This window comes from Corapipo altera, unplaced genomic scaffold (genome assembly GCF_003945725.1).
Source record: "Corapipo altera isolate COAL_440 unplaced genomic scaffold, ASM394572v1 52, whole genome shotgun sequence".
In the NCBI taxonomy this organism is placed as follows: Eukaryota; Metazoa; Chordata; class Aves; order Passeriformes; family Pipridae; genus Corapipo; species Corapipo altera.
The window spans coordinates 4708441-4721105 of NW_020884930.1; the positions used below are offsets into that span (position 1 = coordinate 4708441).

General features: G+C 38.2%; 1 protein-coding gene across 5 annotated transcripts in view; it reads left to right on the top strand.

The window, feature by feature from the left end:
- LOC113954578 (RING finger protein 151-like) overlaps positions 1-11983 on the top strand; it is a 12832-nt gene extending 849 nt beyond the window's left edge. For 2 of the 5 annotated variants that reach the window (XM_027659097.1, XM_027659098.1), the window contains exons 2-7: positions 4070-4196; positions 5168-5393; positions 6598-6737; positions 8434-8596; positions 9975-10095; positions 11023-11983. In XM_027659097.1, the coding sequence (XP_027514898.1) occupies positions 5188-5393; positions 6598-6737; positions 8434-8596; positions 9975-10095; positions 11023-11259 (867 nt within the window). In that variant the 5' untranslated portion in view covers positions 4070-4196; positions 5168-5187 and the 3' untranslated portion in view covers positions 11260-11983. Of the gene's footprint in view, positions 1-4069; positions 4197-5152; positions 5394-6597; positions 6738-8433; positions 8597-9974; positions 10096-11022 lie in introns of all 5 variants that reach the window. The other 3 variants (XM_027659099.1, XM_027659101.1, XM_027659100.1) reach the window with 3 other exon arrangements.
- The last annotated feature ends 682 nt before the right edge of the window (positions 11984-12665 follow it).

Genomic DNA, 12665 nt, shown 5'->3' on the forward strand with positions numbered 1-12665 from the left:
GCAGCTCTGTGTGTGTGTGTGTGTGCAGCTCTGTGTGTGTGTGTGTGCAGCTCTCTGTGTGTGTGTGCGTGCAGCTGTGTCTGTGTGCGGCTCTCTGTGTGTCTGTAGCTGCTTGAGGCCACGTAGGTGCTGTTGCTCAGTATCAGGTTGCTGCTCCAGATGTTTCCAGCCAATTTTGTGTTCCATGACCAGGATCATTGCCTTTCCCTGAAGTGCCTTTCCAGGCCGCACCCAGAGGCCTTCCCATTTTTTCCTGTGCAAAGTTCCCCCTCCCACGACCCCGAGGAGAGAGAAGCTCCTCTGACCCTGCTCCTGCCTCTGTGTAGCAGAGCCTGGCCCTGCACAGCCTCAGAGTTGCTCACACAGAGTCATGGAAACAGTCGGCTTGGAAAAGACCTCTGGGATTGTTGAGTCCAACCTCTGACCAAACGCCACCTTGTCAACTAGACCATGGCACTGAGTGCCACATCCAGTCTTTCCTTAAACACCTCTGGGGTGGTGATGCAACAATCTCCCAGGGCAGTCTGTTCCAATGTTTAATCACCCTTTCTGTGAAGAAATTCTTCCTAATGTCCAACCTAAACCTCCCCCTTAAGCCTATGTCCTCTTGTCCTCTCGCTTGTTACTTTGAGAAGAGGCCAACCCCCACCTGGGTACAGCCTTCTGTGAGTTGTAGAGAGTGATAAGGTCTGAACCTCCTTTTCTCCCAGTTAAACAAGCCCAGCTCCCTCAGCCATTCCTCACAGGACTTGTGCTCCAGTCTCTTCACCAGCTCTGTTGCCCCTCTCTGGACTCTGGTCTGTGAGAGACAGGTTGTGCATCGATTACTCTGTTTTGAGTGGGTTTTGCAGTGCAATGACACATGTTGTGTAAAAATGTTCTTTGTCAGATTAGTTCTAGTTTCTGGTAGAGGCCTTAAATCAACTGTGTAGCTCATACTGCTCGATATAGAAGCTTCTGTTGAAAAAAGTCAGTTGTTTACACCAGTGTAAGCTGGTATTGCTGTCCATTCATTCTTACTCTCTTCTGTTCCCTTTCTCTTACACAATGTTCATGAGACTCCACAGGGCACCACTCAGAGGGAGTAGCTCTGTAGCTCAAGGCTGTTTTTAGGTGTACATCTGCCTGGCAAACAACATGGGATGACAATTGCTGAGAAGTTAATACCTGTGAAGTCTAGAGGAGATTTTTGCTTATCAAAAGCAACAGGGGGAAATAAAATATATGTGAAACAGTGGAAAGCAAATAGCATGTAATAGTTCATATTTTTTCTCCCAGACAAAGACATCCCTGTGCAATTATACCCTTTACAATTTGTGCATCCTCCCCCATGTGTTCTTCATGCTCCTTGCTAGTCTTGTTGCTTTGTGGTCTGGGGTCTTCTAACACCTTAGTGGATTCTCTCTCCATCTGCATGCAGGCAAGCCATTAACTGTTCTTATCCTGTGGAGTTGTAGCTTCTGCTGATGGCTGTGAGCTCCTTGTCTTCTGGTTTGTGCTACTTGTGCACCTGCTCTCCGGCAGAGCATGGGAAAGTCCTAGACTTAGGCTAAACATTACTTAGCAACATCTAAAACATCAGTGTGTTAGCAACATTCTTCTCATTCTTATGACAAAACACAGCACTGTACTGGCTACTGGGAAAATTACTAAGAAAATTAACTCTGTTCCAGCCAAAAGCATATCTGAGTGAAAGTCCACAGCTTGTGACCCGCTTCCAGCAACTCAGGCTTACTCATAATAAACAAATAAATGTAAGTAAACAGCATACTAAATCACACAGTGTTGTAACTGTGTTAAGTGGCTCATTCTATTTAAAAGTTACTTTTTTATGCTAAACAACTAACAGTTGTCAACAAAATAGTTTTTAGGTGCAAACAAAACAGGAGAGTGACAGTTGGTGTAATACAAAAATAAGTTTCGAGGCCAAATGGAGAAAAGAGAAGTGGGAATGAGCAGAGGTTGTAAATGAACTCGTTTTCTGGTGGAAATACTGAGTAAAGTGATCTGTACTGCTAGAGTGGCATTCATCTGATGCTCTCTCTGCCTTTCTCTTGACTGAAGTCTATCTCTTGAAGCTGGCAAGAACATAAAACTTCTCTGGTTTTTAAGGTCAGGAAAAGTCTACTGGAAGAGGTTTGGCACTTCAGTAACAGCTGGAATGTTATCTTTAGAACCCCCTTCATTGTGTTTTTTACCTCAAAGTTCCCATCCACTCTTCATTGGAACTACGGTTTTGTTTGGGGCTTTATACATACATATATTTATTTATATGCATATATATGTATTCGTTGCACTTCCTTTTTCTGTCAGGCACAAATAAAGTTTTTGTTTCCTTTTGATAAAAATATTCTTTCCTCTGTTCTGTTAGACTTCAAACTCATTAAAAGATGCCAAAGAGTCTCTTGAAGACTTGATCATCAGGGATCAGCAATGTGTGTGCAAAATGTAGCTTACAGCATCCACAATTCCAATGAACAGAGACTCCAGGACATCAAAAATACGTACAGTTTTGTTGACTTCTTTTATGCATCCCTGAAAGTTCTCTAAAAGCAGAATCCTCTGGGATCAGCCAAACCAAATCAAAATGTAGGCTCACAGTTCAAAGTACTGAATCTATGTGTGCTGTTTGTCTTCCAGCATAAACATACTATATGTTTCAATCTTTTCATCAGTATTGGAAACTGATGTTTGATTTCACGTTCTCCTTACTGATAATTAGCATTGTTCTCTGCTTTTTAAACTTTCTCTTGTGGTCCTCACTTTTCTTACAATCACAGCTTTGTGCAAAGATGGCATTTTGTTCACACTGAACTGGCAAAATCTTGAGTTTTCTGTCTGCAGGAGACTTGTAAAAACATGCAAGGAACAACGGTGTAAAAATAATTGTTTAACATCTTCTAAGATGATAAACTAAAAAAGATTCTTTTAAGACATGGAAGTCTGTGTTGTGGAGGAAGGAACAGCATAGCTGAGATACCTATAAATTTAGCTTGCAGTTTGTTGGTGACAATGTAGCCACAGAAGCACAGAGTTAAACACAGCCTGTAAAATGTGCCAGGGACATGGTCAGGAGCCGGTGTGGATTGCACGCCCTGCTTTTGTGCAACACTCAGTAGGTGACATGGCTGGTAGGTGTCCCAGCTAATCTGAAGCTGGCTCAAGCATCTCTGCAAGCCTTGGTGCTGGCTGTACCATAAACATGCCAGTAGAAACACAGCACAATATGGAAACCATGCAGCAGCTGATGTGTTTTGTGTTCGGGTAATGTGCACCCCTGCTTGTGTTATGTGTGCTGTTATTATAGCTTTTATTAACTTTAGTCTTAGCAAATGCCCTTTTAAAACAAGCACGTTTCATAATCAGTGAAGATATACTTTGATACTCAGATATGTAAAAACTTCTGAATTCCAGTTTTATGTTGTATTCATGAAGAGGAATTGCAGAGTTCTTTTTTCTCTTCAGAACAAAATTTGGTGTTAGTCCTTAGAGATCCTTGCAATTGCTATATATCAACTTAAGGATTTAAGTAATGGCATCCTTTATGTTTTGCTATACCATTTTTGTTTTAAGTGAACAAGCTCGTTTAGCAAGTTATGCTACACATCAGAGCAATGATATTTCTCAATGCAATGAACTTGACTATAATAGTTCTGTTTTAAAAATTAACTGTATGTCATGCCTGGTTAAAAACAGATGAGGTAAGAAACTTCCATCTTTTTGAGGAATATAATTTTACCAGATTTCAGTTGCTGCTTTTCAAGAATATTGAATTCTGTTGTCTTCAGTCTTACAAACAAAACTGACTTCAAGATGGAATGGCAGCAGGGTGTTCAGTTATGTGATAAGTATCTGCATCAGTAATGATTGAAAGAGAGACTGATGATTTTTTTCCCTCACAGTCTAGTCGGATCTCTTGTGTTGTGGGTTTTTCAGTGGCTTGCTTTGGAAAAACTTGATTTTAATGGGCTGTTAGGATAGCATCTATTCAGTAGCTGGCTGGTTAGACATAGGACTCAGTAACTTAGGAAACACTACTGAACCTTACTCTTTCTAATTTTTCTCCTAGGCATAATAAAGCAGTGAAGAGACACTGAAGAAGGTATTTTATGCCTTACTGATCAGAAGACTGTTTCTGAAATATACTTGAGAAATATACATACAAACTACATATATATGTAGTAAAATCTACGAAGGTAGGATATCTTCTGTTTCTGTTTTATTTAGAAGACCTCATAAGTAATGAAAACTTTTACAAGTCTCAGTGGGGTTACAAAAGTAATTTTGTATGTTAAGGAACAGTGTGGAACCTAAAACATATTCTTTTAAATGAGTTCTGTGAAATCTTACTGAGTTTCACTAGCCTTTTCATTATAGGATTTTGATGAAGGCAGATTGCCCATTAGTTCTTCTTCACAAAGCTTTCAAATCCATTTGAAGGCTACTCCATTTTATAAAATAAACCATGTAGGAGAAGACAGTACCTCCTCATGATTTCAGGGTTAGCTGCATTTTTGGCTTCTTTTACTTCCTGAATATTAAATATTTCTTTAGGCATGTGGAGATTTCATGCTGTTCCCTCTGGAATGGAAGTCTACAATGAAAAGAGAATCTTAGTCTTTTTCTTTTTGCAGTATGAAAGTATGAAATTCATATCTTAAGGGATGTGCAGTTCATAAATACATGATCTGCTAGTTGAAAGTACCACAGCTATTGTCTGTAAGGACACAGTTTTGTAAGCTTGTAAGCATTACATAAAAGGCATTAAAAGGGAAAGCAGACATTTGCATTTGAACTTCGATGATGTTTCTGCTTCAAGTAGAGTTGATGTAAACAGAAACTGTATGTTTCACAGTGGCTGCTACAGTTACATTCAGTAACAGAGTTCAGAGCAAGTGCAACTCAACTATCTGCTGAAGTCTTTGCTTTCAGAATTCAGAGAATATTGATATAAAATTGGAATTCTGATGTCCAACAGTACAATCCTCAAATTCTCACTGAAACCTCAAAGTCTCCAAAGTATGTGTTTGCATTCACATCTGTGAAGTTCTTTATTCACATTAAGGTCTCCATGTTCCTAGAATCGCTTTCAGGCCTTTTTGTGGATCTAACCATACAGATTGAGCACAAAGACGGCTTTACTTCTATGTAGGGTTTTTTTTAATAGGTTGAAAGTGTGTGGAGAGCATGGGTTATGACATTGAGCGTTTTGTGGGCTACGTTAACGAAGGGCTGTTGTGCTCCATCTGCCGAGACGTGTTAGAGAATCCACTGCAGGCTCCCTGCGAACACGCTTTCTGCACTGCCTGCATCCATGGCTGGCTTGTTCATCACAGTAACTGCCCTGAAGACAGACAAGCGATTGATGTGTCTTTGCTACGGCCTCTCTACAGGTATTCCACAATCTTGCTGTATGTTGAAATTACATGAATTTAGGATTTAGCAATTTTGCTTGCACAGCTTTATCTCTTGTCATTTACTCACTCAGACTGTCTTTATCCAGTATGCCTGTGGCAGAAACTGATCACTTGCATAAAAGCATTAGCGTTTCCTAACTTTCAGGGTGTTTAGATTTCAAAATTGAAAGAATACTTAGTTTATTCTCTACCTTTTTATATCTTGAATGCCATTTCTAGATATCTGTCTGGCCATTATTCTGAATGCCTTCTGCAGCATCAAAACATTCCATACTTTATTTTAGAGAAAGCAGGCAAAGCAACTCTGGACAACAGTCACTACACTGTATCTTCTTTCTTTTCAGTCTTATACTGTAGTGGGGTTTGTAATGAATAATTCCTGGAAATATGACCCAAACTTCTGACCTTCAAATTCTTTAAAAAAAAAAAGATCTTTAGACAAAAGAATACCTCTTGTGAGCCACCTTGTCATGTAAAGCAGGCTGTTTTCTCAAGTGCCTTCCATAACTGGTCAGGCACTCGGACTAGATAATTGTTGTTGGTCCTTTCCGAACAAACTATTCTGTTTTAGACTCTTAATTCCTGTTATTGCCCGCTTGACAGAGTTTCATCAGTAGATGCTCCCATCTGTTTAACACCTGCATTGTCTAATCTTGCTCAGATTAAGAATTATGTTATGTTTAAAGTCTTCAACTGCAGGTGTTAAATTTACTTCATTAGTACTCACAACCTAGTTTTGTTATTTATGAGATTTTATTGTCTGGAAGTTAACTGCGGTGTAGACAGAGCACTAGAGTTTAATGTTTAGATTATTTTGTCTGTACTCAGTGTAGTTTGTTTAGTTTAGCACATTTAGAAATACAGAACTTAAATGATGAATGAGTAGCCCTGGTGTTTGTTATTGGTAATATCTGCTGAGTCAGTGAAAGGTCACAATTAGAAATTATTCAAAAATAAAGATTTCATTTGCACGTTAGTTTTGGAGACTGAATTTTCCTTTAACATTGTTTCTTTCAAGCTGTTTTTTTTTTCTGATTGGTCACTTGAATTCTTGTTAAAAAATTAAGCTGGTTGCTCACAATTTTTCCTAATGGAGGAATTAGGAAGCCCAAAAGTTGAAAATAAAGTTTTGTAATAATGTTCCAAGATTTAAGAACAAATTCTTTTTCTTTGAACATAGATACATGAAAAATGATCTAAACCGTCTTCAGCTGCATTGCAGAAACAGAGAGTACGGCTGTGAAATGGTTTGTTCTCTGGAGTCTATAGACAGGCATGAAAGGGAGTGTGAGTACAGTCAGATTCCTTGCTCCAATGCTGGTGAGTAACATTCAAAGAAGTTGAATCCTTTATGTTTAGAAAAGATGTGTTTGTAATCTTCCTGTTAACAGAACTGCAGTAATGGCCATTATTTTCAAACAGAAATTCAAAGCTTTGGCGTGATCTGCTCTTTACAGCAGTGTTTTTGAACAAAACATGGTACCAATTTATGGCAGCCACGATGATTAAAAGCTGTTTCTTATCCAAGAACTAATCAAAATGGATCAGTATGGTGGACTTCAAATGTATGAAATGTAGTAATGGATTTGTTTTGCAATTCTGACTGCATATTCTGATGTTTGAATGAATGCAGTAGCAACTGCAGAATACTCATGGGTCACAATTTATTTATAAATAAATAAATTGCCTGGTGCTCTCTCTGTCTCGTGGTTTTAACAAAAATGTGTCTTGGAAATAAGAATTGTTCTAAGATAAATTCTTGTTAGAATTGTTTTGTTCATGCTGAGGTGTTTATTTAAAACAAACCTACACCTTCTGAGGAAGAAACATGCCTTTTAAAAGGCTGCTAAAATTTCCCAGTTGAGGTCATTCAAAATGTTGTATGTTTCTAGATAAAGTTATTTTCTAATTAATAATGCTAAGGGCATAGTTGAATCTACCACTGTAATTAATTATGAGATGATTAAGGTGCTAGAATCTCTCTACTGGAAGTTATAATTTCTCTCAGCAGTGACTCCTGCAGATGCTTCAGATTCACCTATTCTAGTTTCTACAGAAGCAGTGTCTAGAGAGTTACCACGCCTGATGTCTGTATTCAGAGTATGAGGGTTCTTACATGTCTTGAACTCTCTCCTAAGAATACACTGGAGTGTATTTTGAGTACCTCAATTACAAATCATTATATTTATTGCTAAAACTCTTCTCGAGGGCTCTTTTGTCATTTTCTGATATGGTTTGTTGGAAAGTTTCATTACTCTGTTGTTTCAGTTCCCTTATGTTGATATTTCTCTTCAAATTAAATGCAGTTGTGTATTACAACACACAGGTCCTCAAAGATTAAATGTTAAGACTACAAACTTCAAGTTGAGACTGTTAAATGTAACAATAATTTATATAGTGTTAATTTTTGATTCTTCACATTTTACTTTTAATCACTCTGGAATTGCAAAGTTTGTATCCTAGAATTTGTGTGGAAATGTTTCAATTCTTGGATGAGGTATTGAATGTTCATACGTAAATGTTCTTTCTTATTTATGTGGTCTAGTACATTATAGACAAGACCAACAAACTGTCAGGAAAACAAGGTTACATTCCGTCTCTCTTTCTACATATCTTTAGGCTTTTTTCCCTAAATTTGATAACCTAATATTTTTTTATGCATGTACATTCTTCATCAATTCCATTCTCTGCAATCTATGATGGAAGCACATGCAAGCTGCCAGTGTCTTAGATTGGCATCAACATTGTCATTACGGAAGTTGCTTTAATACCAGACCAGCAGCAGAAGACTTTACAGAAAATACCTCCTTCCGATCTCTATTTTCAGTTAATGGATAAATATCTTAGGATTTCTTAACAGTGTTGTAGTACTACCTATGTGTGTATAATTGTCATATATCATGTTCTAAAGAAATCGCTTTTTGCAGCTTCCTTTCTTGGCTGTTTCTGTTTGGAATTCATCAAAATGCTTCTGTGAGTTGCAACTGACTGGCTCACCTTCCTCCTCCTTGTTCAGGTTGCACAGTGCAGATTGAGCGCCGTAACTTGGATGGTCACCTGGCCGTGTGTGAGTACCGGAGCCGTGAGTGCCCCAATGGCTGTGGTTACACCATTCTCAGCGCAGAAGACACACAACACAATTGTGTAGCAGAGCTAAGAACAGAGCTGGAACTGCTTCGGTACAAATCTTCTGCTTCTTTGGTGTTTGTTTTAGTCTGGGCTTAAAATCACTGCATAAAGCACTTCAAATACTAGTACTGGATCCTGGTGTCTGTTAAATGGTCTATTAATTACTTGATACTAATGGGCCAGTTTTATTATGTGTCAGCATAGACTTTAAATTCTTGCTGGTTTGATTCCTTTTCTGTTTTGGTTTTTTTTTTGTCTAAGTTGCTATAAGTCATAAAATACTATTGCTTACAGTTGAACAAAACTGTGAGCTTACTATATAAAATGACAAAATCCTAAGAAACCTGGACTTAAGTTGGCGATTTAATTTTTCTGTTGGCCTGTTACAGACCCAAAGTCACATTATTTAATATTTATATTAAGTTTATGTTTTTACAGATGCAGAAGATAAAAATCTGTAATTATTTTGACAGGTACAGGTAGATTAAATTGCTGAAGATCTAATTTTCATTTTTTGTTAAAGTTCTGATAGATAAATAACAATAAGTGAATATGACTCTTCTTACCAGCATATTCCTTTTCCTCTTATGTAGGTTTCTGTAGCTTTCCCTTTCCATTATATTCCAGTTGTACTCTTTTTTTTTTTTTCTCATGCTCCCTCCCATTTGTATCTTTCAACTCTCTAAGTGCTGTGCTCTTGAACATTGCTGTGAAGTCAGGCTCAGATATGGTTTAAATACATTGAGACACAAGGGATTCTTCCACCTATTTCTGAACTCAGGTTAATGTAGTACAAGCTAGTTTTTGGATGTGAAGCTGTTTGAGTGATTAGGTTTGGTGAGTGATTAGATATGGTTTAGTGCATACTGTCGTTTAGTGTGCACCATGAAAGTGACAAGAGTACACAGAACCACAGAATCATTAAGGCTGGAAAAGACCCTCAAGACCATCAAGTCCAACCGTTAACCCAGCACTGCTGAACCCATCATTAAAACTGTGTCCCAAAGTGCCACACCTACACAGTCTCACTTTACATGTTTAACAATACTGTAGGATTCAGACTTTTTACAGGATTCAGACTTTTTGTCTTGGCTGCCTGCATTTAGCAATACTAAGCCAGCACATACTGTAGGCAAATGGCTGAAAATCACTTAAAATCATAAATACATGTTTTTGAGCTCATAAAATTGCTTCAGGAATATGATACAGTTGACCCTCTATAGGCTGTTCACGGGCACTTTAGTCCCCCTGGGCAAGATGCACTTCTTTATGCTAGTTGTTATTAGATTAATAAGTCATGCCTCTACAGGTGTGCCTTGTAGAGTTTGAAGGGAATCAGATCAGGCCATTGCAAGAAGGCTTTCTGGAATTTGAAAATCATTCTTTTCCATACTTACAAGACTTAACAAGGAGAAATAAATTTTTTAGGTCAGAAATGATCTGCAGAGTGGAGGAGGCAAAACATGAGATGGAGTCAAGGTTAGATTCACAGAGAAGGCATATGGTCCAAAAAGAGAGTATTCTGCAAAATGAAATTGAAGAACTAAAGGTAAATATGATCATTTTCCTTCCTTTTTTTTTTCTGTCTTAACAGTCTAGCTTTTTGAGTGGTAGCAGTCTCTTATTTTGTAAATAATAGTCTTGTATGGAGGAGAATGACAATTAAGTATGGGAAGCAAAGCAGGCAAAGCTTTGTCAGGTTAATCAGGTCTGTGGAGAAGCAGGCTGAGCGCTGTATTCCCGTGGCTTATCTGCTTCAAGTTCACTTGGAGCTCACCTGGGTACCCCTTGCAAGGATTGCAGTGTTCTGCGCATATGTAACATTGTGGATTTTGAGTGTCTATAAACTCTGAGCAGAGATCACAAATCGGATGTAAATAAATATCCAACTCCTTTTCTTGGTGCTATCCAGAGCTGACACAGAGCACTACCGCCAACAGTGTCATTTACACTGTGTTCCAGCTGTTGTCAGAAGGGTGGAAAGTTGCACCATAAATGTCATCAAGTAAAAAGCAAGACCACCTTATCTTTGCATTCATCCAGTTGTTGTTTTATCACAGAATAATAGTTTGTAAAGCCCAAAACAATGGATGTGCTTTATAGTTTACATTTTAGTTTCTACTGGATTTGATGTTAAATCCATGAAGAATGTTATCTGAACATAACCAAAACTTTATTTTGACTGGGGTCTTGAAATAGAAAATATAAGCAGGAACTAGGTAAATCTGCTGTTTCTTATCATACTTTAAAAGAAACTTTTTGAAAAACTGTATTGGAATCTTTAAAACAAGACAATCCCAGAAGGGGAATGCTGGATTGTGTCAGATTGTTTACATTTGTTCCACTATCAAAAAATTATTTCAGTGTTGCTTATTCTTTATAATCCATTGTTCTGTATGCATGACCAGTTCAACTTCCTCCCACCATCATTAGAAAAGGGTTTATCTCTTGCAGTAAATTTGCATTTGCATTTCAGAGTCAGATATCACGACTGATGTCAGATGTACGCTCTCTGATGGCTGCAGAGAGACAGCACCGTCAGGAGCTGGAGCAGGCAGAGCTGGAAAAACGGGAGTTAATGGAGCTGCTAAAGGGGCTGCAGAAGGACTGCCGATTAACTACTACAGAGGGAAGCAAGAAGTCAATGAATTTCCGTCCTCTGACACGACTAGAGAGTGTGAAAAGAAAGCCTAGAGAAGTTACAGTTATCTAAACAGTAGTAAGCTCAAAAAATGTTTTCTTCTAATACTGGCTTCTGGCAAACATCTCTACTTTCTTCGAATGATTGGTAAACTTTATATCGTTTCTGATTCACTTGTTTTCTTTTAAAGTCTAAATTACAATTACATTTCTTTTGGGGGCATAAAAACAAATGGGAGAATTTTTTTCTGCAGGAACACTGGGAGTTAAAACCAGTAATTGGCAAATGTATTTTTAGCTCATGTTTTTATAAAAAGGGGGAAGAAGACTTGATTTATTATCTCTTCAGTGCATTATTTACTCGACTCTTTTAGAGTCAGAGATACAGACTATAATGGACCAGGAGGGAAACAATCTTGGAGTATCTATGTTTAAAGCATGAGAAAGCAAATATGATTCATAAGTAATGGCATTTGGGATGTACTTAATTTTGGGAAAAGTGAAGAGTAGAATTAGTAAGTCCGTAATAGAAATTAATAATTTTTTTTTTTGTAATCTGTAGATCTTGTTTCAAAGGTGGAAGCAAGCACTTTAAGTTGTAATTCTGCTATGTAACAGCTTCAGGTTAGGTTGACTGTTACTTTAGAACTTCTTTAATTTCCCAAGCTCATACACACTTAAGAGACTAATACCAAAGCCCGAGGTAACAGAACAACCTAGAACCTTTTAAATAGATGTGTGAGTAACTTGGAGTCTGTGGGAGGGGACCTACATTTTATTTAAAAATTTGAAGCTTTTATATGTGAAAGTATCAGCTATTTCTACAGGGTCCTTTATGCATAAGACCAGTCCATTCGGTACTCAGTATCTTTAAAGCATGTGTAAATACCTAGAGTATCCATAATTTTCTTTTGGCATATTTAAGGCTACTTGAACATTAATATCCACAACAGATGAATATTTGCTCAATCACTTGTACTTCAGACATCTGTATTAGTGCTCAGGAGCCTGCAGGGTGTGCCAGAGCCTGGCACTGGCATCTGAGGGTGACAGAGTGTAGTGGGTTGACCTTGACTGTACACCAAGTGCCCATCCAGTTGCGCTATCACTCCCCTTCCCAGCCGGAAGAAGGGACAGAGAATAAGATGGAAAACTATTTGTGGGTTGGGATAAGGGCATTTACTAAAGCAAAAAAAGTAAAAGCTTGTGCATGCAAAAGCAAAGAGAAAAATTAACAAGGTTTATGCTCTGCTTTCCACCAGCAGCAACATCCAACCACTTCCTGGGAAACAGGGCTTTCAAAACACATAGTGGTTTCTTAGCAGGCAGCCATTGGAAACAATGAATGCTCCTTTCCTTCCTGCTCCTTTCCTTAGCCTTTGTATCTGAGCTGATGCCATATGGTATGGAATATCCCTTTGATTAGCTTGCGTCAGCTGACCTACTTGTGTCCCCTGCCAGAAGGAATGTTACAGTGCT